At 40.8% G+C, this 25,946-nt stretch overlaps 1 protein-coding gene across 4 annotated transcripts in view; it reads left to right on the top strand.

The window, feature by feature from the left end:
* The window catches only part of map3k4 (mitogen-activated protein kinase kinase kinase 4), a 217,620-nt gene that overhangs the window by 46,706 nt on the left and 144,968 nt on the right, over nt 1-25,946 (top strand). For all 4 annotated transcript variants that reach the window (XM_059986481.1, XM_059986483.1, XM_059986480.1 and 1 more), the window contains one exon: nt 23,731-25,103. In XM_059986481.1, coding sequence (XP_059842464.1) covers nt 23,731-25,103 — 1,373 coding nt within the window. The remainder of the gene's footprint in view (nt 1-23,730; nt 25,104-25,946) is intronic.

Below are 25,946 nucleotides of genomic sequence, written 5' to 3'. Positions count from 1 at the left end.
ATGTTGCTCTGGATTTCCAGCATCTACAGAATCTCTTGTACTTTTTATTTTAGAGAAGTACTCAACATAACAATCTGGATATGACCCACAGAGCACTGTATTTTGAATGGTAAAATCACCTGCAGTGCCTATAACATTAATTTTGGTTATTTGAATTTTGATCATGTGCTACTTTCAATAAAGCCATTATTGGTAAAATCTGGAGCTCAAATAAAAATGTAGTCTTGAGGCACTTTCTGAACTTATAACTGTTTTGGGTTTATTATTCTGAAGTAAAATTGCATTTTAAATTTAATCTTGTGTAAGCTATTTCCTTTCTCGTGTGATTAAATCTGAAACATGATGCTAAATATGTTTAATCTTTCTTTTTGTAATGCTGCAGTATTGGTTGTAGCATTATAGAAAAGCCACAATGGAAAAATGTGGCTACTAGACAAGTTAAAGATGATGTTAGATCAAAGGGAACTGTTCTTATACTGCCAAAAGGAACAGTAAGCCCAAGGGTTAGTAAAGCTTCAGAATTCAACATTATGTTGGGACTGGAATTCATTAATTTGGGCTTAATTTGGACTGGAATTCATTAATTTGGGATGAAACTGAGGACTGAACCATTGGGATCCAAGGAGGGAAGATCAAAAAGGAGAGTGAAGTGGGATGAACTTGGGATTTATCATTAGTGTTGTTAAATTTTGCATTGGGCTTTTGTAAATTCAAATTGCATCAGTAAGTGCTAGTTAACTATATCAAATTATTGCATTTAGTATTAGAGTTTTCTCTTAATTTGGTATTGGCATTCTGTTGTCACATTATAGTAGAGTTCTTCACTAACTCACTTTCTGCACTGCTTCAATGGATATGTTTGAATTCTTTCTCTTCAAATTTTGTACCAGAATTTACTGACTCCTTGTGTTGATTACTGTACTACAGGCAGTAATAAACTTCCACTGGCCGCCACTTGTTACCCTGGCAAGCTTTTAACCTATGAAATGTAAATTGTTAGGATATTTGCATTCCATTAACTGTCGTTTTTGTGAAGACGTCTTTGCTTCTATGACTTTCGATTTAAACAGTATTAAAAATTGATTGTAGCAACAAAAATCACCACTACATGGATAAGAATCAACTGTTATTTTGGGCAAGTATCTTTGAAACCATTAAGTACTAAGTTAACCAGCTTAGTGTGGATTGATGCAGCGGAGCTATTTTCGAGAGTTGTTTCAAAATGTTTAAGTTGGCATTATAAAGTTGATGCCCCCAGTAAATAGCTTAGTGAAATAAACTTCAATTTTCTAAGGACATAAGAGGAAATTTTTAATTTAAACAGGCCATTTTCTAAAAGAAGTAAATAGAGTCTTTGTTCATATTATTCATCAACTGGAAATGGAACTTTGTTTAAGTTCTGTGTTCCTTGAAATGTAGTGCCTTTGCATTTATTTTGCATCCATGCTGATGGTTGATGTTAAACAAAGACCTTGTTCCTGCCACTGTGGCAAATTTTGGTCAGTTACATTGGCTTGTATCTAGCCCCCAACCCTTTGCTCACATTAATGAGTATTGCAACCAGTAAGTTTGATCAATTTAACTGAGAATTTTTATTTATGAATCACATGCTCCTTTTTCCCCCACAGTAGTGCCCAAAATAATAGGGGAAATTTTAAAAGTATGAAATAAAAAGCAGGTTCTTGTAAAGCGTTACTTAGAAGATACTCTGAAGATGTGGAAGAAGGTCTTGTGGTCAGATGAGACTGAAGTGGAACTTATTGACCTCAAGTCTAAGCAGTACTTGTGGCGTAAATCTAATACTTCGCAACAGCCAGGCAATATCATCTCTACTGTCGAGTGGAAGTAGCATCATGCTATAGGGATGCTTTTCAGCAACAGATACCGGAAATCTGGTCAAAATTGATGGGAAGATCTGGTCAAAATTGATGGGAAGATGAATGCTGCTAAATACAAGGTTATCCTGGATTTTAAAAAAAAAACCTGCTAGCCTCTGCCAGAAAGCTTAAACTGGGGAGGAGGAGGTTTCATCTTTCAACAGGCCAATGACTGAAAGTGCATTGTCAGAGCAACCATGGAGTGACTTCAGATGAAGAAAACTGATGTCCTTGAGTGGCCCAGTTGGAGTCCAGACCTTAACCTTGAACATCTCTGACATGACGTCAAGGTTGGTGTCCACTGTTGTGCCCCAACTAACCTGGTAGCGCTTGAGCAACTTCACAATGTGGAATGCGCAAATCTTGCTCAATCACATTGTGCGAAGCTATTAGAGATTTATCCAGAAAGACTACTGGCTGTGAAAGCTGCAAGAGGTGGTTCAACTAAGTACTGAGCAAAAGGGATGAATACTTTTGAACTGTGACATTTCAGTGTTTGATTTTTATAATTTTTCATGCTTTACAATTTTCCCTACTTTTTTGGACTCTCCTGTGAAAAAAGAAGAATGTGCTTCACAAATGAAAGTTCTCAGTTAAATTGATCAAAAACCAAGTTGTAATACTCATTTATGTGAACAAAGGGTTGGGACCTGAATACTGTATGTCAATACTTGGATTCTTTTTGCTTGTTCATTCAAGTAAGATCTGAGTACTTCCATCTCTGACTCTTATTTCCCCTTTTTCAATCTGTTTGTGTCAATCTCTGGAGACTATCCATGATATCTTTTACAAGCTTGCTGACTTACAGTTATCTTGACTATACCTCTTTCATCCTTGTCACTTAAAAAAAAATGCAATTTCCTTTTCTCAGTTCTTCTGCCTATGCTGCATGTGTTCTAAGGATGAGGCTTTCAGTTTTAGAACATAGATGTCCACCTTTTTTTTTAAAGGTTTTCTTGCCGTTGAGGCTGCCCTCACCTGCATCTCTTCCATTCCCTGCATATCTACCCTCATCCCATCCTCCCACCGTGGTAACAGAGATAGGCTATCCAGCACATCATTCTCCATAACTTCCGTTATCTATAAAGGGATCCAACCACTGAACACATCTTGCCTTCGCCCCTCCCCCCGCCACAGTCTCTATGTAACTCCCTTATCTACTTGTCCCTCCTCACTGATCTCCCTCCTGGTACTTATCCCAATTATCCCTGCAATTAGGACCTGACCCTAACCTCCCTCACAACTGTTCAGGGCCACAAACTGTACTTCCCATGGAGGTGACACTTTAGCTATGAGTGTGCCAGGGTCATCTACTGTGTTTGGTGCTCCAAGTACGGTCTTCTCTACATTAGTGAGACCCGATGTAGATTTGGGGACTGCTTTGGCATGCACCTTTGCTCTGTCTGCTGCAGATGGCAAGATTTTCTGGTGGCTATCCATTTCAATACAACTTCCCATTCCCATTCTGATGTACCTGTTCATGGCTACCTCTGCTGCTACAGTGAGGCCACACTTGGATTCGAGAAGCAAAACCTTAAACTCCACATTGCAGAAATAATTAAGTATTGTTAGAAAATAGCAATTTTTTTTTTACTGTTTGCCTTTGCTTTTGGTCTCCATTGGTCCTCTCAGTTGGTGTGGTGCTGCTGAGCTCAAAGGTTGTGGGTGACACTTTGCTGGCTTAATTCCCTCTCTGTAATCAAATGTTGCCTTCCTTTTCTCTTACATTGGTCCAATCTCTTATATAGAATTATACAGAATTCCATCTGAATAATCTGTATAAATTCCATCTGGCATAAAAATTGGTTTCTCCAACTTCAGGTAATGTCTCCTCCCCCCCCCCCATCCTCTTTTTTTTTGTTACCCTTTCTGGTTATCCTCTCACCTTTTCTCTCCTGCCCATCTTGTTTCCCTCGTCTTTCTTCCATGGTTTACTACCCTCTCCGATTAGAATCCTTCTTCAGCCCTTTATCTCTTCCATCTACCACCTCTAGCCTTTTAATTCATTCTCCTTTACCCACGCATCCACCTTCTTCTCTCTCCCCCCCCACCCCCAAATCACCTGGTCTTACCTATCACCTGCCAGTTCATACTTCACCCCACTCCTCACCCTCTACCTGATCCTGGCTTCTGCCCCCTTCCATTCCATTCCTGATGAAGGTCTCAACTCAAAACTCCGACTGTTTACTCTTTTCCATAAATGTTTCCTGACCTGAGTTCCACCAGCATTTTGTGTGTTGCTTAAAATTACCTACCAGCGTCTGTAGGATTTCTTGTGTTTCTGAGTACTGGTATGTCATTCTCCAATGAGTCCATGTTAACTCACTTTAAAATTACTTAAGTCCTGACTTTTACATTCTGGGTATTCTCAAATATATCCACCATGACTTAAAAATTATGTTCGTTCTGTTATCAGAAAGGGCAGGGTAGATAATTGTACAGCTTTCCCAGTACAGTTCAATTATTACACTCTTTTTCCCTTTCTGTAGCTTTACTGCATGTATTATTCTGCTTTGCATTTTAGAAAATGCAAAATGTTTTTCTTTTGAAATGTGAGATGGGCATGTGTAACATGATCATGGTATTGGGGAGAGGATGTGTTTAAAAAAAAGTAAAAGAAAATGGATCTTAATGGAATGTTACTACAGATTAAAAAAAAGTTACTGTTTTCAGTCACTGTGAAACCAGGATAATGATCATGCAGGTTTTTTAAAATCTCGAATCAGCAGGAGAAACGGTCTTGACTTCAGAATCAGCTGCTTCTTGTTGAGAATGGTGTGGAGGCTTTGGGAAAGCTAATTTTGGAGAGCCTGTGGTTGTGTATTTCCGCTGTGGAAGATGGAGCTGCCATGTGTATTTGGTTAGGTACTAGGGTAAAATGAATGAATGACAGTTAGAAAATTCAATTGAACTGAGAAAAGAATGCCATTTTAGAAACTACAATGAAAGTTAATGGATGGTAGGTGGAAAGTAAAGAGATTGGACCAATGTAAGAGAAAAGGAAGGCAACATTTGATTACAGAGAGGGATTAAGCCAGCAAAGTGTCACCCACAACCTTTGAGCTCAGCAGCACCACACCAACTGAGAGGACCAATGGAGACCAAAAGCAAAGGTAAACAGTAAAAAAAAAATTGCTATTTTCTAACAATACTTAATTATTTCTGCAATGTGGAATGCTATGGAAGTCAAACTTGTATTATTATACTCTACTGTAATTCTTACATATGTACTCACAGAGGAAACTGAATTTGAGAACTAAGTAGTCTTCTTTTCTCCCGGTGCTGGGGATTTGACCTAAAAAGATACCCATTTCTCTTTCCACAGTGGTTGATGTTTCCAGTGTTTTTCAAAAATTATTTTTGTAACTCAAATTTAAACTGAATAGTTGCATTACCACAGATGTGTATCTATGCTCACTATAGCCACATGTACCAAACACTCTATACCATTACTACCCTCTTCTCAAGAGAGGACAACGGAAGTCCACCCTGGTAGATTATATCCAGTATGACAACAAAAGAAGCAAGACTCATTTGAAAGAAAAAGATATTAAAAAATAAAATGATATCTTTGTAAGCTTGAGAACTTTTTAAGGTGTGATTGTTAGATTTATGCCATTAGTTAGCAGGAGACCTGCACTGGTCTTGATCTTAAGAGTGCCAAAGAAAATAAGTTAGGAAAACAACTAAATTTGAGATACATTTAATTTTATAAAAATTCAAAATACTTATGGCAGTGGCTGCTAATAAACCTAACACAAGATTGATGGAGCTGAAATTTGTCGGTTGTGTGCCAGCTGGAAAGATCTGCATAGTATTTTAGATCCTCTGTGCTTGGAGAATGAACTTATAAATACAAATGTGAGCATTGATTCTGTCTCCATTATGCTTTCTGTGTCCTTGAGATAGATCTGTTCCCACTCTTTAATATTTTGATTATTTAGAATGATTTCTGGCATTCTGTCATATAGTGTAAAACTTGTTATATAAAATTGTTATCATCAGATTCCTTGTCTTTATTGAAAGATAATGACTTGGCAGTCTGTTGTAAGGATCATCAGATGTGGTATCTAGATTGGCTGCTATGCCAGTGAGAAAATAGGTCTTTATAATTTCTCTTTCAAGAAGAGTGTGTTGTTGGCAAGGCTAATATCAATTGTCTATCTATAATTCCCTTTCAGAAGAAGATAGTGAATCTCCGATGAATCTGTGCCCATTACTATGGAGATGAGAATTCTAGGATTTGGATTCTGTAGTGCTGCAGGAGAAGTAATATTCCCACACTAGGATGATATGTGATTTTGAGGGGAGCCTGTGGGAGATTGTATTCCTATGTTCCTGCTCCTCTAGTTGTTATTGGTGCATGAGATGCTATCAGAATAGTGTGGGTGTGTAACTGCAGTCCATTCTGTAGGTGGCACACAATCAGCCACTGTACACTGTCTTAAGAAATGAATGTTTGGCATGGTAGATGCCCTGCCAATCAATCCAATCTGAAATCTGAGCTTGAGATGTTGCTGAAGTTGCACTCATCCAGGCATATTGTATAGGATATGCCATGCCACCCAGACACTTACTTCATAGATGATGAAATGGCTTTCAGATGTCAGGTAGATGAATCACTCACTGCAGCCACCTAGCCTCTGACTTGCATTTGTAACTGTATTAAACTTATTGTCTACCAGCATTGCACTTGCTCTCTAACTGTAACACTTTATATTCTGCATGCGTTACTGCTTTTTCACTGTATTACCTCATGTACACTGATGAAATAAGCTGGGATGTTGAGACGTTAATGAGGCCTAATTTGGAGTATTGTGTGCAGTTTTGGTCACCTACCTACAGGAAAGATGTAAATAAGGTTGAAAGAGTACAGAGAAAATTATAAGGATGTTACTGTGTCTGGAGAAGCTGAGTTATATGGAAAGATTAAATATTTATCACTTGGAATGTGAAAAATTGAGAGAAAATTTGATAGAGATGGTCAAAATTATGAAGGGTATAGATAGGTTAAATGCAAGCAGGCTGTTTCCACTGAGGTTGGGTGGGACTACAACTAGATGTCATGGGTTAAGGGTGAAAGTGAAAAGTTTAAGTGGAATATGAGGGAAAGCTTCTTCATCAGAGAGTTGTGAGTGCGGAACAAACTGCCAGCATGTGGTGCATGTGAGCTCAATTTCAAAGTTTAAGAGAAGTTTGAATAATTACATGGATGAGATGGGTATGGAGGGCTGTGGTCCAGATGCAGGTTGATAGGCAGTTTAAATAGTTCGGCGCAGACTAGGTGGACTGAAGGGCCTGTTTCTGTGCTGTACTGTTCTATGATGGTATGTAAAACTGTTCTTCCCTAAATGTGACAATAATAAACAAAATTACAAAAGTGCTTCACCCCTGAGCCAGTGGAGTGTCAGCAAGTTATGATTTAAAAATGTATCATGTGAAAGGGTAGTGGTTTAAACGGGTGAATGTGGGTGGGGGAGTAGTTAATAGGCTTGTGAGATACTATTGTGTACAGACAATATTTGGGGAAATGGGAATTCTCTGGGAACTTGATGGCCTTTGTCATGAAATAACATCTTTCAAAAATAATTTAATTTTTTTTCTCTGAAACTGATGTCAGTAGGGCTACAGCAAGTAGGGAAATGGCATTAATTGATAGATTGATTTATTGTCACATGAAATGAGGTACAGTGGAAAAACTTGGCTTTGCCTGCCAGTCTTACAGATCATCAAATCAGTACATCAAGGTAGTACAAAGGAAAAATGGACAATTCAGAATTCACAGTTAGAAAGAAAATGCAGGCAGGCAATAAGGTCAGTACAAGGTAGAATGCAGTTAAGTTCATTTTATTGTACTAAATGACTGTTCTATAGGCTTATAACAGCAGGATAGAAATTGTCTTGAACCTGGTGGTGTGTGCTTTCAGGCTGTCACATCTTCTGCCCAGTGGAACGGGTGGTGAGAAGAGAGAATGTCCGGGGTGAGTGCAGTCATTGATTATGCTAGCTGGTTTATAGAAGCAGTGAGAAGTGTAGACAGAGTCCATGGAGAGGAGGCTGGTTTCTGTAGCAGTGCACAAGATGCCAGAGAAAATCCTTGGGCCAGACAGCACCTGTGGAAAAGAGTAAACAGTCTTGAAGAAGGGTCTCAGCTCAAAATGTCAAAGGGGCATTAACCTTTAACCTCCTGAGGAGAGCGTTACTAGTGCACTTGGTCATTACGTCCCCATGATTGGGCCCAGAGACACTATCAGAGATATTCCAGGAACTTGAAGCTTTCAACTCTCTTGATCTCAGCACCTTTGATATAAACAGGACCTTGCCAAGAAGCTGCACATGCAGTAGACACAATGGCCTTAGTGATGCACAATTCTGTGAAGTGTTTTTGTAGCTGCCTTGCATATTTTCAAAGCACAGCCTCGGGTGACTTAATAGTATACAGGCACATATTGGTGAGGCAAGCAAAACTAATGAAGTACACACAGCTTGACATGGATTCCTTTATACAAGTAAGGCTTGCATGTTATCTTTGGAAGGTGATTTTCATTTTATTAAAATATAAGGCATACATTTGTATGGCTTATATGTCCCTTTAAATGTGTTCCTAGGAATTTGTATTGGTATTTTGGGGAGTGAGGGGATGTGTTCCTAGAAATTGGCGAATCCTGAGAGGCAGGATTTATGAACATTTGGACAGGCATAATATGATTAGGAATAGTCAGCATGGCTTTGTCAAAGGCAGGTTGTGCCTTACAAGCCTGATTGAATTTTTTGACGATGTGACTAAACACATTGATGAAGGAAGAGCAGTAGATGCAGTGCATATGGATTTTAGAAAGGCATTTGATAAGATACCCCATGCAAGGCTTATTGAGAAAGTAAGGAGGCATGGGATCCAAGGGGACATTGCTTTGTGGATCCAGAACTGACTTGCCCACAGAAGGCAAAGAGTGGTTGTAGACGAGTCTTATTCTGCATGGAAGTCGGTGACCAGTGGTGTGCCTCAGGGATCTGTTCTGGGACCCCTGCTCTTCGTCATTTTTATAAATGACCTGGATGAGGAAGTGGATGGATGAGCTAGTAAATTTGCTGATGACACAAAGGTTGGGGGTGTTGTGGATAGTGTGGAGGGCTGTCAGAGGTTATGGCAGGGCATTGATAGGATGCAAAACTGGGCTGAGAAGTGGCAGATGGAGCTCAACCCAGGTAAGTGTGAGGTGGTTCATTTTGGTAGGTCAAATATGATGGTAGAATATAGCATTAATGGTAAGACTCTTGGCAGTGTGAAGGATCAGAGGGATCTTGGGGTCTGAGTCCATAGCACACTCAAACCTGCTGTGCAGTTTGACTCTGTGGTTAAGAACGTGTACAGTGTATTGACCTTCATCAATTGTGGGATTGAGTTCAAGAACCGAAAGGTAATTTACAGCTATATAGGACCCTGGTCAGACCCCACTTGGAGTACTCTCAGTTCTGGTCACCTCACTACAGGAATGATGTGGAAACTATAGAAAGGGTGCAGAGGAGATTTACAAGGATGTTGCTTGGATTGGGGAGCATGCCTTATGAGAATAGGTTGAGTGAATTCAGTCTTTCTCCTTGGAGAGGTAGATGAGAGGTGACCTGATAGAGATGTATAAGATGATGAGAGGCATTGATCGTGTGGATAGTCAGAGGTGTTTTCCCAGGGATGAAATGGCTAGCATAAAATTGAACAGTTTTAAGGTGCTTGGAAGTAGGTCCAGAGGAGATGTCAGGGGGTGAGTTTTTTACGCAAAGAGTGGTGAGTGCGAGAGGGTTGTTAGGCATATGTTGTGTTGGCCTTCATTAGTTGGGGGTTGAGTTCAAGAGCCACAAGGTAATGACAGGGTGGAATGCCCTGTCAGGTTATATAAAACCTTGGTTAGACCACACTTGGAATATAGTGTTCATTTCTGGTTGCCTCATTGTGAGAAAAATGTGGATGCTTTAGAACGGTGCAGAGATTTACCAGGATTCTTTCTGGACTAGAGAGCATGTCTTATGAACATACCTTGAGTGAGTTAGGGCCTTTCTCTTTGGGGCAAAGGAGGATGAGAGGAGACTTGATAGAAGTGTACAGTGATCAGAGACATAGAGTGGATACCCAGAGAACTTTTCACAGGGTGGAAATGGCTAATATGAGCGGGCCTAATTTTAAAGGTGATTGGAAGAAAATATTGGGGGAGGGTATCCGATGTAAGTTAAAGAGAGTGGTGGAATGCCCTGTCAGGCAGAAAGCTTAGGGACATTTAAGAAACTTCGGCATATGGATGACAGAAAAATGGAGGACTATGTTGGTGTGGAGGGTTAGATTCTTAGAGTAGGTTAAAAGGTCGGCACAATGTTGTGCGCCAAATGGCCTGTACTGTGGTGTAATGTTCAGTGAAACCTACACAGCCACAAGGAGGACATGCAAACTCCACACAGATGGAATCAGAGGTTTAAATTGAACTAGCTCTCTGGCACTGTGAGGCAGTAGGTCTAGCAGCTGTCTGAATTGGGCTTGAACTGGTCACTGAATTTGTATTTTTCCCTCCTGATCAGAGGTGGCCTATATGTTAATTAATTTGTGTAGAGAAGCATAAACACACAATCCTTGCAGTCAGGGTGTTTCTGTAAAATTTTGTAAAGGAGCACTCCATGCATTTTTTTGTTGACTTAAAACTATTATAACTAAAAAATCAAGTTTCAACATAATCTGTTTTTGTCCTACTGCTAGTTGTCTGGGAAACTTGGATTGGCTGTAAATGGACATGGGCTCAGTTGCAAAATTCTTGGCTCTTTAACATTTAAAATGAGCAGTGGGGTTTGTCCTCTGGTTCTTCCAAGCGATCTTTCTTGAGTTGATCTGTTGATTATTGTACCACTGTGATAGTAATTCCATTCTTGAGTGCCAATTAAGACATGGTATTTATTTGTGTTCATGTCTTCGGTCAGTTGGCAAACCCTTGTACTTTCCACTAATGCATCCTGAAGTTCTGAATGGTGCCACAGAAACTTATTTTAAAAAAATCTTCTTACAAAGGCTAATGAGGTTCAGTTTTACAAGAAAGTGCACAGCATGCAAATTGGTGTTATAGAACACACCCGTAAGCTATTTGTTAGCTTTTGAAGCCATGGTGAAATTGGATTTGTGAGGAGACTGGTTTATGAAAGAAATGTATTTCATTCTTTGCTGAACTACTGTTCAGTTTTCTAAGTCAATCACATTACTTTTGGGTGAGAGTTACCAAAATTAGCATGCTCTTTGTGTTGTTTGAATTAAACATACACACAAATGCAATTTCAGTGAAGATGTAGCCTTTTGACCCATTTACTAAATTTGGGTGGAACACTTATGTAAATTGTGTTTTTTTTTTTCCCCCATCCACAAAACCTCTGGTACCTTTTAAAACTTGGAGTTGACTTTTACAGTATGGTATTGTGCACAGAGGAACAGGCAAATTGGGCGGTTACAATAACATGTCTTCCTGTATAATTTCTACAATCCCACATTCATATGTTGGCTGCCGTATCCAACAATGACAGGAGACCTGTGGAGGAGAGTTTTTAAAGTGGAAGAACCATTGCATTGGGGCAGTTCCACTCTGTTGACCGCGGAAGTCCAGGTTCAGTGGTATGAGTCATTGTCTCAAACTGGGACTTTCCTTGGTTGCAGTGGATTACCATGACTTTTCCTGTGCCTTGTCATGCTCTTCGCTGTCCACAAAGAGCTGCAGAACCACCTTCCTGGCCTTTAGATCTCACTGTTGATCTCATGCACCTTGTCCATTGGAGCTGAGTTTACATGCTAGGACAGGCATGTTCCTGTGTCTCTGGCGTACGAGGCCCACTGGTACCCTCACCTGGTTTAACCATCTGTCGACGCGATGTACTGGGGTGCGGCTGCTGTCACGTGCACACAGCTATTTGGAGCCACAGGTGAGAGCTGAGTGTCTGGTGGAGCCTGTAGGTGAGTGAGCTGTGCCAGAATGGACACGACAAACCCCTTCAGAGAATGTATCCCTTTCTGGGTACTTCATACTCTGGCACTGAGTCTGACTCTGTGGTGCAGAAGGATGGGACGGAGAAGAGAGAGCTGTCGTCATTGGAGACTCTATAGTCAGGGGAGCAGACAGGAGATTTTGTGGACGTGAGAAGGAAACCCACATGGTTTGTTGCCTCCCGGGTGCCAGGATCCAGGATGTCTCTGATCGGGTGCATGACATCCTGGTGCGAGAGGGAAAGCAACCAGAAGTTGTGATACATGTTGGGACCAACGACATAGACAGGAAGAGGGATGAGGTCCTGAAGTGTGAGTTTCGGGAACTAGGCAGAAGGCTGAAGAACGGGACCTCAAGGGTGGCGTTCTCAGGATTGCTGCCAGTACTACGTGATAGTGATGGTAATAATTGGAGGAGAGGGCAGTTGAATGCGTGGCTGAGGAGTTGGGGCAGGGTTCTAGATTTTTGGACCATTGGGATCTCTTCTGGGGAAGGTGGGACCTGTACAGATTGTTTGGGTTGCACCTGAACTCGAGGGGGAGCAATATCCTTGCTGGTAGGTTTGCTAGCATGGTTCAGGAGGGTTTAAACTAATTTGCAAGGGGAATGGGACCTGGAGTGATAGAACAGTGAAAGAAATGCATGGAGTAAGGCCATATCTAACATATAGAGAGGCTTTGATGAAAAAGAAGCAGAATAAAGGGTGTAAAGGTAGTAAGATAGAAGGGATAAAGTGTGTGTACTTCAATGCACGAAGCATCAGGAACAAAGGTGATGAACTGAGAGCTTGGATACATACATGGAATTATGATGTAGTGACCATTACGGAGACTTGGCTGGCACCAGGGCAGGAATGGATTCTCAATATTACTGGATTTCAGTGCTTTAAAAGGGATGGGGGGGGGGGGAAGGGGAGGAGGGGTGGCATTACTGGTCAGGGATACTATTACAGCTGCAGAAAGAGTGGGTAATGTAGCAGGATCCTCTTTTGAGTCAGTATGGGTGGAAGTCAGGAACAGGAATGGAGCAGTTACTCTCCTGGGGGTATTCTATAGACTCCCTGGTAGCAGCAGAGATGGCGAGGAGCAGATTGGGAGGCAGATTTTGGAAAGGTGCAAAAATAACAGGGTTGTTATCATGGGTGACTTTAACTTCTCTAATATTGATTGGCACTTGATTAGTTCCGAGGGTTTAGATGGGGCAGAATTTGTTAAGTGTGTCCAGGATGGATTCCTGTCACAGTATGTTGACAGGCCGACTAGGGGGAATGCCATACTAGATCAAGTATTAGGTAATGAACCGGGTCAGGTCACAGATCTGTCAGTGGGTGAGCATCTGGGGGACAGTGATCACTGCTCCCTGGCCTTTAGCATTATCATGGAAAAGGATAGAATCAGAGAGGACAGGAAAATTTATAATTGGATAAGGGCAAATTATGAGGCTATAAGGCTAGAACTTGTGGGTGTGAATTGGGATGATGTTTTTGCAGGGAAATGTACTATGGACATGTGGTCGATGTTTAGGGATCTCTTGCAGTTTGTTAGGGATAAATTTGTCCCAGTGAGGAAGATAAAGAATGGTAGGGTGAAGGAACCATGGGTGACAAGTGAAGTGGAAAATCTGGTCAGGTGGAAGAAGGCAGCATGCATGAGGTTTAGGAAGCAAGGATCAGATGGATCTATTGAGGAATATAGGGTAGCAAGAAAGGAGCTTAAGAAGGGGCTGAGAAGAGCAAGAAGGGGTCATGAGAAGGCCTTGGCAAGCAGGGTAAAGGAAAACCCCAAGGCATTCTTCAATTATGTGAAGAACAAAAGGATGACAGGACCAATTAGAGATAAAAGTGGGAAGATGTGCCTGGAAGCTGTGGAAGTGAGCGAGGTCCTCAATTAATACTTCTCTTCAGTATTCACCAATGAGAGGGAACTTGATGATGGTGAGGGCAATATGAGTGAGGTTGATGTTCTGGAGCATGTTGATATTAAGGGAGAGGAGGTGTTGGAGTTGTTAAAATACATTAGGACGGATAAGTCCCTGGGGCCTGATGGAATATTCCCCAGGCTGCTCCACAAGGTGAGGGAAGAGATTGCTGAGCCTCTGGCTAGGATCTTTATGTCCTCGTTGTCCACAGGAATGGTACCGGAGGATTGGAGGGAGGTGAGTGTTGTCCCCTTGTTCAAAAAAGGTAGTAGGGATAGTCTGGGTAATTATAGACCAGTGAGCCTTACATCTGTGGTGGGAAAGCTGTTGGAAAAGATTCTTAGAGATAGGATCTGTGGGCATTTAGAGAATCATGGTCTGATCAGGGACAGTCAGCATGGCTTTGTGAAGGGCAGATCATGCCTAACAAGCCTGATAGAGTTCTTTGAGGAGGTGACCAGGCATATAGATGAGGGTAGTGGATGTGATCTACATGGATTTTAGTAAGGCATTTGACAAGGTTCCACACGGTAGGCTTATTCAGAAAGTCAGAAGTCATGGGATCCAGGGAAGTTTGGCCGGGTGGATTCAGAATTGGCTTGCCTGCAGAAGACAGAGGGTCGTGGTGGAGGGAGTACATTCAGACTGGAGGGTTGTGACTAGTGGTTTCCCACAAGGATCTGTTCTGGGACCTCTACTTTTCGTGATTTTTATTAACAACCTGGATGTGCGGGTAGCAGGGTGGGTTGGCAAGTTTGCAGACAACACAAAAATTGGTGGTGGTGTAGATAGTGTAGAGGATTGCTTAAGATTGCAGAGAGACATTGATAGGATGCAGAAGCGGGCTGAGCAGTGGCAGATGGAGTTCAACCTGGAGAAGTGTGAGGTGGTACACTTTGGAAGGACAAACTCCAAGGCAGAGTACAAAATAAATGGCAAGATACTTGGTAGTGTGGAGGAGCAGAGGGATCTGGGGGTACATGTCCACAGATCCCTGAAATTTGCCTCACAGGTAGATAGGGTAGTTAAGAAAGCTTAGCTTTCATAAGTCGAGGGATAGAGTTGATGTAATGATGCAGCTGTATAAAACTCTAGTTAGGCCACACTTGGAGTACTGTGTCCAGTTCTGGTCACCTCACTATAGGAAGAATGTGGAAGCATTGGAAAGGGTACAGAGGAGATTTACCAGGATGCTGCCTGGTTTAGAGAGTATGGATTATGATCAGAGATTAAGGGAGCTAGGGCTTTACTCTTTGGAGAGAAGGAGGATGAGAGGAGACATGATAGAGGTGTACAAGATATTAAGAGGAATAGACAGAGTGGACAGCCAGCGCCTCTTCCCCAGGGCACCACTGCTCAGTACAAATTAAGGGGACGGAAGTTCAAGGGGGATATTAGAGGAAGGTTTTTCACTCAGAGAGTGGTTGGTGCATGGAATGCACTGCCTGAGTCAGTGGTGGAGGCAGACACACACGTGAAGTTTAAGAGACTACTAGACAAGTATATGGAGGAATTTAAGGTGGGGGGTTATATGTGAGGCAGGATTTGAGGGTCAGCACTACATTGTGGGCTGAAGGGCCTGTAATGTGCTGTACTATTATATGTTCTATATCCCCCCCCCCCCACATTCATTCATATTTATTTATTGTACTCTGTTTTCACAGTTTTTTATAGTACAGGAAATAACATTGACTGTTACCCAAGCTGCCCAAATTTTGCACATACCGTGACTACATTGTCCTTCCACTCTCACCAAGTCAAAACCAAGCTGTCAACGTGTGCAATTTTCCTTTTAACTGTATGGGACTAGGAATATGGCATCTGACTCTCCAGCTTGTCTTCAGCCACCTCTATTTCAGGCAACTGTGTGGTCGAGAGTGACTTGCTTCCACTGCAAATGTGCTTGAGTGTGATTTTTTTTTAAAACCATGATGTAGCTGTTGCACATCAATTACCATACAGTCTTGGCAGTGTGAGGCTTTGGTGGTCTTCGATTACTGCACAGGTTTAGCACATATACATAGGTGCTCACTGTCTCCTGTTTCCTTACTCTTTCACCCTTTCTATTTCCCTTGGCATGCTTCACTTAATGAAGCACTCTCCCTCCGCCTAGCGCTTGCACATACTCTCTGCCCCTCTGATACATATGCCCTTATAGCAATTCCACTCACACCCCACACAAAGGTTACGCAACCAAGTGTAGTCCAGTCCTGGTGACCTGGAAAATCTTCAGTTTGCATAACACTGCCTGATGTTGGAAGATTGTGGTCATCCAGCTCTCTGCAAACTTGATTGTGATTGCTCATGCTTGAACTATAGTTACTGCTCTGTCAAGGATGTGACAGAAATCAGTGTGGAGACTGCTTCTCATTTCTCCCTGGCCCCAGTTAAATGGGTCTAGCCTATAGAATGGGTGCAAACAGTTATGGATGTGCTTCATTGTGCTTCATTGAACCTGTGTATTAGGCAGTCAGAGTAGATAAAATGAAAATTTTACAGCTAGGTATTATAAATACAAGCTATTTATAACCCAGTTCGTGTTGGCTTGCACCATCTTAAATATCTTGTCCTATCAAGTACTAATACTAGACTGACTTGGTTTCAATTTGCAACATCTTGAAAATGCATTGTAGTTATTCTCCTAGGTTTTTAAAACAGCATCTCCTAAGCCAAGCTTTTCTAGCATCAGTAACAAAGAGTATAACACAGGAGGTAATTTCCAAGTTGTTGACCGCATGGCATGGAAACTTTACCATTGGTCCTTCTCTGTCAGTGGAAGGCCCTTCTCTATAGTACTGTGAGAGCATCTTCAGTAAAAGGATTACAGTGATTCTTGGAGATGGCTCATTATCACCTTTCTAAGGGCAATTGGGGATGGGAAATAAATATTGATTTTTAAAAAAAAATGTTTTGCAAGTCTTGATTATTCAAGTTTCAAATTCTCAGCATTTCTCTTAAATTCACTCCAGATGTGACAATGAAGCAAGGCAGTCAATGTTTCCTTCAGCTTTTTAAACTAGATTTGAATGTTTATAGGAACAGAAGTGGAGACCTTTGCTTCAATGAGTCTGTCCCAACAAATTAAAAGACTTGGTTCCACTTGTTTTTCCATTCACCATTCAGAGTACAGTACAGGCCATCTCCAGCTTGCCAATGCTCAACTTCTGCTAACAATCAAGCACCCACAAAATATAAAAGTCTGGTGTGTGTGGTGCTATGAAGAGGAACTAGTTTGCTCTCTCCTGTTTTTGTAGTTATTCTCTCCAGTCAGTCGTGTACTTTGATTTATCCATTACAATACTATGGAGTAACCCTATTGACTGATTTTATTGTATTTTCTGACTTGGGCACAAAATTGCTTTTCAGGATGGCTGTGAAAATGGAACCAGCTCATTATCTATAGGCAGCCTGCATTCTAAATGTTAATCACTTGTCACGTTACGAATTTTCTCAAATTATTTTTGGCTCTTTTATTAAAGCAATTAAATTTATGCCTTCTAGCTATTCATCCTTTAGGCATGTATCTATTTGTTCCATGGAAACACCTTTTATGATCTTTAATCTGATTAAGTTTCCTCTTAGTCATCTTTGCTCTTTGAAGAACAAGCTCTCCTTCACCAAACATCTTTATAACAATAATCTTTCATTTGCAGAATTGTTCTGAATCCAAATCAAAATCAGGTTTAATATCACAGGCATATGTTGAGAAATTTGTTGTTTTGCAGCAGCTGTACATAGCAACACATAATAAACTATAAATTACAGATGTTGTGCAGAAAGAGAGGAAAAAAAGTGAAGTAGTGTTTATGGATTCATTGTCCATTCAGAAATCTATAGGAGGAGGGTGTTGCTGAAACATTGAGTATGTGTCTTAAGCTCCTGTGCCACCTCCTTGATGGTAGCAATGATAAGTGTGCATGACGAGGTTCCCCAGTGACGAATGCTGCCTTTTTTGAGGCATTGCCTTTTGAAGGTGTCCTCTGCTGGGGAGGCCAGTGCTCATGAGCGAGCTGGCTGTGTTTACAACTTACTGTAGCTTTTTCCCATCCTGTGCAATGGCTTCACCATGATAGATGGTGAGGCAACCAGTTAGAATGCTCTCCATGGTACATTTGTAGAAATTTGTAGGTGTCTTTGGTGACATACCAGGTGTTCTCAAACTTATAATGAAATATAGCCACTGTTGTACTTTCTTTGTAATTGCATTAATATGTTGAGCCCAGATAGATCTTTAGAGAAGTTAACACCCAGGAACTTGAAACTGCTCAGCTTTTCCACTGCTGATCCCTTGATGAGGACTTGTGTGTGTTTCATTGTTTCCCTTTCCTAAAGTCCGCAATCAGTTCCTTTGCCTTACTGATGTTGAGTACAAGGGTTTATACTCAGCCAGCTGATCTATCTTGCCTCCTCATCACCATCTGAAATTTTGCCAACTATAATTGTGTTCTAGGCAAATTTATAAATGGCTTTTGAACTGCCGTAGGTATAGAGAGAGTAGAGCATAGGGCTAACTAAGCACACATCCTTGAGGTGCACCAGTGTTGATTATCAGTGAGTTGGAGATGAGATGTTAATCTCCTCTCTCATCCTTCCTAAAGTATTGTGAGCAGAAGGTTGGTCACATTGGAATTATAAATTATAAACAGTACTATTTTCATTTCAGTTCAACCTTTATATCTTCTGAGTTAGAAGTTTCATGCCTTGTTCGTGAACCATTTAGTTTGACAACTGACAAATAGCATTTCTTTACCAACAAGACCTGTGAAATTATGTTTGCAGAAGATTCTGGATTAACAAGTGTGCTTTTAATACCAGACACTGTTTCATCACCGTCGGATGTTTCCAGAACAAACAAAGCACAAAGGATATTTTTAAAACATCATTTGGAAAAAATAAATGCCATTCACTTAGAAATTTCTGTCTATGTCAATGCTGAAATTGAACAGAAAGGCACAAAGCATGTTTTGGTCTTATTGGAAGTAGAAGGGAACCCAGCAAAGTCACGGACACAACACATATCCTCCCAAACAGCAGTTGAGGCCAGTTCATTGGCTATATTTAAGAGGGAGTTAGATATGACCCTTGTGGCTAAAGGGATCGGGGGTATGGAGAGAAAGCAGGTACAGGGTTCTGAGTTGGATGATCAGCCATGATCATACTGAATGGCGGTGCAGGCTCAATGGGCTGAGTGGCCTACCCCTGCACCTATTTTCTTTGTTTCTATGTTTCCCAAATCCATTGAACCAGAATAGAATCAAGTTATGCTTGACCTTGAAAGATTGTCTTAAGTTATAGCAGTACTTTCCATCTGTATATTATGCTGCAAATGCCCAGGATTTTTGGAACTTTTGTTTTGCTGTGACCCCAGCAAAGCAAATATACAAAAAACTTAGTGACCTAGAATTTCCTAGGAGCAGTTTGGTACCTTGGTATTTGTGACTGTGCTGTTATGGACCATAAAACCACCTTTGAACTGATTTAAATTGGCAAGCCCTTTAAAGGCTTTATTATAGTAAAGGCGATACCAGTTTTTAAACATTTCTTTACAACCTCTCTCACCAGTCTGTCAGCGCGACATCTTCCCCATTTCATTCATTCCCATTCCTTTTTCTGTCTTTTGTTATGTTGAATTTATCTTCGTATGTCTGTTTTTCAATCCGTGAACCTATTAACAAGAACTTTGACAAACTTCTATCAATGTTAGCATAGTGTGTAATTACTGGCCGCATCACAGTCTGATATGGAAACACCAATGTCCTTGAACAGAAAATCCTACAAAAAGTAGTGGATACAGCCCAGTTCATCACGGGTAAAGGCCTCCGCACCATTGTCACAGGAAAATAACATCCATCATCAGGGACCCCCATCGCCTAGGGCATGCCCTCTTCTGGCTGCTGCCATCAGGAATAAGGTACAGGAGCTTCAGGACTTCCACTACCAGGTTCAGGAATGGTTATTGCTCCTCAACCATCAGGCTGTTAAACCAAATATTCCCACAATCAATGGACTGTTCATCTCATGTTCTCAATATTTACTGTATATTTATTTATTATTAGTATTTCTTTTTGTCTTTGCACAGTTTGTCATGTTTTGCACACTGGTTGAATGCCCAAGTTGGTATGGTCTTTCATTGATACTGTTATGGTTATTATTACATTATGGAATTTATGGAGTATGCCTGCAAGAAAATTAATCTCAAGGTTGTATATGGTGACATTCAAGGATTCAAAAGAATCCAAGGATTTATTTTCAAAGAATGTGTAAATTATACATCCTTGAGTTTTGTGTGTTCACAGGTAGCCACGAAGAACTGGAAAGAAAAGGATAAAAATAAAAGACTCATACTCAATATGCAAGAGGAAAAATCAACGCAAATCATGTAAATAATTGAAACAAACAACAACAGTCCTAACCAAGGTCGAGTCCTCAGATCTGTAGCCCAGTGTAGGCCCAAAGCCTCGCTTGTCAGTTCATAATATTAGTGGGCATGGAACATAACAGCCAGGACAGACTTCATGGCCTTAGTAATATATATATATATATAAACACACACACACACACACACACACACACACACACACACAAATACACACACACACACATACACACACACACGAGGGAGAGTGACCATCGTAGAGAGCGAGCAAAGTCGCCTCTCACCTTTGATCTGGGCTAGTGTTTAAATTGTCTAAACAGTGGATCTTACCTTGCACTGGGGCCCGGCTACTGCGAAAGGCTCGGGGCCTAGACCAAGCCACCCAGTGACTCACCGAGCCTGAAGCCGCTCTCAAGCTCTTTAAATCAGCTTGGCACCCAGAGTGATCTGACAAATTTGGACCAGTTGTATGGGCGCCAAATCTCCTCTACATGGGCCCCAGCATCTCCTTTTGGCACCCAGAATGATCCAACCTTGCACCCGGGCCAGTTGTATGGCCATCGGAACTCCACCTGGAATGATTCTGCAATGCACCATCTCGGCTCATCCCCCGAACTTACCTCGCCATTGCTCACCCCTTCACTCTTTGTGGTGATAATTTAACACAAATTACCTCAGTAAAGATATTTTTTAGTATGCTTGTTGTCAAATTTCTTAGCTTTTTGACTGCCAGAAAGCTGTTGTATATGTTCGGTAGCGCTATCTTAACGGGAAGTACATACATGTACTTTGATAATAAATTTATTTTGTACTTTAAAAATACACCATAGTTTCTGTTCATCAGGTTCTCAGATGTTCTGTTGCCTTTACTGTGCAGTGTAGCTGACAGCATAACACTTTACAGTGTTTAGTTCTTTTGCTGTCTGTAAGAAGTTTGTACATTTTCCGCATAACTGCATGGGTTTCCTCTGGGTGCTCCTGGTTCCACATTCCAAGGACGTATAGGCTTAGTAAGTTGTGGGCATGCTATGTTGGTGCTGGAAACGTGACGGCACTTGTAGGCTCCTCCTGGCACATCCTCGGACTGTGTTGGTCATTGACACATTTCACTATATGTAAAAATTGTTTTGATGTACATATGACAAATAAGCTATTCTTTAGATTGTTAAATCACTTTCCTATGCTCATAACTTGTACAGGTGAAATTAGTGAGCTGATGCCAATGAAGGGAGAGTGTGGGAAGATACTCAGCTTCGACAAACTCCAGCCTCTAGTGCTTTCACAGACAGGCTAGTCATGCATTTGTTGTTGGATTGCACTATTTTGCTAGGTACAGTTGCATGTAGAGGGGATAGTCATAAATATACCAGGTAACACTATAATGGAATTAGTTGTTTCAAATGACAAATTCACACTTGATTTGTAAGTTATTGTCCAGCGCAGTAGGTCTGGCATGAATAAAATCAGTTCCTGGTATTTTAAGCAGTTTATAAAAGCCAAAATTCAAAAAAGAACTCAGGTAGGCAGAACTACCTGTGTTTAATGGCCTAGTTCTCAACTCAAGAGTAATGAGTTTCCACTTTCTCACTGCACGAATTTCACGTTGACAGGGTTAGCATGAAGCTTTGCACCTTATTAGGGTGGAACCTTCTTAAGATAAGTACTGCTGCTGCTTCAAAGTTTATTTTAAGTGCCTTAACTTCCTAGGTGCTTTCAGCCAGAAAATTCTCAAATTTTTTTGCCCCTTGAAATATTGAAAGGCTTTTAGTTTTAAGCTAAAAACAGTGCCTAATTTCTAAAGAAAAGCTTTAAGATTGGAGCAGTAAGCAGTTAATGTGAAATAATTCATTTGCAGGTGTATCTTTTAAGGGCTTGTGCTCTCTCACTGAGAATCGAACTATGAATCACCTTACTCTCAATTTAAATACAATCTATGTGAAAACAGTAGATTGTATTTAAGTCCAAAGAGGGGTAATTAGATTTTCAATAAATCCTGGTACTCAGCATGACATTGGATTCTAGAACTGTTAAGGTGTGTTACAAAATCCCACTGGCCTAAAAGTGTGTTGTTTGTGTGTGTGTGCATTCATGCATTCATTCATAGGTCCGATTTGACAAAAGCTGTGTGTTGTCATCTGAGTTTCATTATTTTGACTAACCTCCACTGCTTTTTTTGTTTTGTTTCTTGGTAGAATGCACAAAAAATGTCATCAGCTTTTAAACTAATATTTTCAAGGTCAAAATCCTTATGAATTTTATTACAGTTCTGTGATGATTGTAGGTCAGTTCAAAGCACATCTGAAGGCAAGACATGGTAGTTCAAAATGCCTTCTAATATCCTATCAGGAGGGCTTTGCAATGGCATCTATGCTATATAGATTCAAGTTTACTTGTTCTTCATATGATTTTTGCATACTCTTGAGGTTGCAGTTATGCAGCGTTCTGTGTGTATGTAACATCCTGGGGAAGGTTTCACTGCTAACATAATAGTCTTTCTGTAGAAGCAGTGTTTGGGTTATGGTTAGAGATAATGGATGCTTTGGAATGTGAGCTGGGTGTTTTTATCGGCGAGAGATGATGCTGGAGAGAACCGGTTGTAGGACACAACCTGGTGGAGAGATCATGATTCAGTGGAGCTGGGGAGCAAGATTGACTGAGGATCGGTGGATTGAGCTCCAGCTGGTGTACATTTGATTGTTTAATTATAATGTTTTTTCTTTGCTTTACTAACCCTTTACTTAAGATTCATAAATTGAATTCCTTTAATCGTACACAGTGTGTTGTCTGTCGTTTCTTGGCACAAAGTTGTAACAGGATTGCAAATTACACAGCATCTACACAAACTGGGGTTTGGGGAGGAGAGCAGCAAGTTGATAATTACACTTTTCAATAAATGTTTCAAATAAAGAATAGCAGATCATTCCTGTTTGCTGTGTTAACTCCCTGGGTCTAAGAACTCTGCGGAGCCATCTGTCATTTTTAAAGTGATTGTCAGTTGGAATATTTAGCTTCAAGTGAAGATTTCAAATTTTGAGTCAGATTTAAAACTGTTGAAATTTAAGAGAAAATTTCGAAATTGAAAGGCTGTATCTCGTTAATGATGTCAACAGTTACCTGCCAAGAATTTAGTGATCTTCATTTTTCAGTCATGAGCTGGATTTCTTTTCAACTTTTTATTTCCACTATTTATGGAATGCATGTTTTTGTTTTATATATTCTTTGAAGGATTTTGGCTTTAACATCAAAATTCTTAGCATATTATTAAGAGGACATGAGTTGATAGTGTAGATTTTGAGAATATATTGCTTTTCAGCAAGATTGTTAATACCATTCATAATTTTTGATTGAATAATGCTGTTCCATATAATTGTGTGAATTGAGCATGTCTGAGCATGTCTATTGTTGTTACTCATAGACCTGTCATGGAAAATGGAGTGTTTGTCCTGAGCCTGAGGAGAAAGGAGCTTTACTTTTTTCAATGGGATGTACGGTATGTCTGTTTTAATTTGGGATTGAAGAGATTCCTTAGTAACTTTTCTATTTTTTTAAATTTCAGAAAAGGTAACCATACCAAAGCATCCAACACCGAAAGACAAGACGATTGAAAATGTGGCAGTATTCACTGACAAGCAAGAAAAGAAACTGCGGTCCAATATGCGAACGACAGAAAGAGACCACAAGAAAACAGTGCAATGTGCATTCATGCTGGATCCTATTACTGGGTCCTCCACAAAGACTTCAATACCCAACAAGCCTTACCTCTGCCTTGGCTGCAGCAACCCCAACCCTCCTGTCTCAGTGCCCCTTAGTAGACCCACACGGCAGACCTCCAGAACAGATTGTCCAGCTGACCGTCTGAAATTCTTTGAAACATTGCGATTACTACTTAAGCTTACCTCAGTTTCTAAGCGAAAGGAGAAAGAACAGAGAGGACAGGAAAATACCTCATATGAATGGGGGAACAGAACAAATGAACTTATCTGGCTGGAACTGCAAGCTTGGCATGCAAGTCGTAGCATAAGTGACCAAGATGTTTACCTGTATACCGCACGCCAGGCAGTCCCTGACATTATTAATGATATATTGAACTTCAAAGTAAATTATGGAAGCCTTGGTCAAAGTAAAGGTGGTGGTTATGCTAATGCTACTGGAGTGGATGACATTTTTGAACAGAAGACTGACTGTATGAGGACTACAGGAATGCACATCTTTGGTCATAGTCATTATCAGGAACATCTTCAGTGTCAGAGGATAGCATGTGAGCAGGTGAAAAGTATTATGGAGCTGCTAGAGTCTGTGGAAGCACTTTACCCATCATTGCAGGCCCTCCAAAAGGACTATGAGAGGTATGCTGCAAAAGACTTTCAGAGCAGAGTGCAGGCACTGTGCTTATGGTTAAATATAACTAAGGACCTGAACCAGAAATTGAACTTGATGAGAACTGTATTGGGCATTGAGAAATTGCCAAACATTGGCTGGCCAGTGTTTGAAATCCCATCTCCTCGTCCTTCTGGAGCAGATGAGGAAGGAGGTGATGGCAAGAATTGCTTACAGCCTTGCCCATTGGATAATGAAGAGCAGAGAGGTCATGAAGATGAAGTTACTGGATCAGAAAATAACAGGGAGCAGAGTTCTCATAGGCATAAAGAAGGGGTACACGTTCACTTTCATCCTTTGGATATTTTCCCAAAGAGGTTTGAGAGGTCTGTATCTGAAGACGAGACCACCTTAATGGGAAATCTGTCTTCTGATTGCCTGCCTGATGCTGGTTTCAACAGGAATTGTCAGATGTCTATTTATAGACCTTTTGTTGATAAAGCACTGAAACAAATGGGACTACGGAAGCTAATAATGAGGCTTCATAAGTTAATGGATGGATCTCTGCAAAGGGCACGAGTAGCACTGGAAAAAGATGTTAGTACACTGGAGGTAAGAACTCTGAATGCTGTTATGTCTTCTCATAGCTTTACAAGGCATTGTTTGGTCATTGTTGATTGATTTTTGCCCTTAAGTGTTCACCTTTCCATGAAGTTCTTTCACTTGGCATTGCAATAGGGAAAAGAGGAAATGGAGCTAACATTTGAGGTAGTTTTTGACAAAACTAGAAAAAGCTAAGTTTGTGCAAGTGTGGAGGCCAAGAAAGAAAGAAAAGCAGCAAAGAATGAGAGATGAGGGAAGACCAAAAGGAAAGATTGGAGGTAGTACCTTTCTCAGATGTTAAACTGAAACATGTATGTAGGGCCTCACTCTCAGGAATTCAGCTGTCTCTGAACTACAGAATGTATTTTGAGCAAGTGCAATTTAATTGCAAGTATAATTTACTTTGCTTTTAAGTGCTACTGGCAATGTTGTTTAAATCTGGGATAATGGAACCAGCAGCTTTCCTCCATATAGTGCAACAATCTTGCCCCACAGTGCTTCTGTCAGTGTGATTTAAAGGCATAAGCCAGTTTTCACTGACTTGGATCTGTAGAGGGTGAATGATTTTTTTTACTGGCAATATGAAAGTTTCATGGAAGCCGCCATTACTTGTATGCCAAGACTATCTTTATCCTTTTTGTATGCACGTTCAAATACACAAGACCTGTTCCTGGTCACTTTCCAGACTCTTCTCTGATTCAGGGCTGCTTATGGAGCTGAGCAAGTGTGTTTAGTGTTGTGATAATTCCTAACAAGCTGCAATAAGTTCTGGCAGCAGAACAGCATTCCCTTTGAGGGATAGTTTGGAGGGAACTGCAGCAATGGTAGTAAATGAAGTTGCCAAATTCAATG

Source organism: Hypanus sabinus, chromosome 12 (genome assembly GCF_030144855.1).
Source record: "Hypanus sabinus isolate sHypSab1 chromosome 12, sHypSab1.hap1, whole genome shotgun sequence".
NCBI classification, from domain to species: Eukaryota; Metazoa; Chordata; class Chondrichthyes; order Myliobatiformes; family Dasyatidae; genus Hypanus; species Hypanus sabinus.
This window is presented reverse-complemented; position numbering and strand designations above follow the sequence as displayed.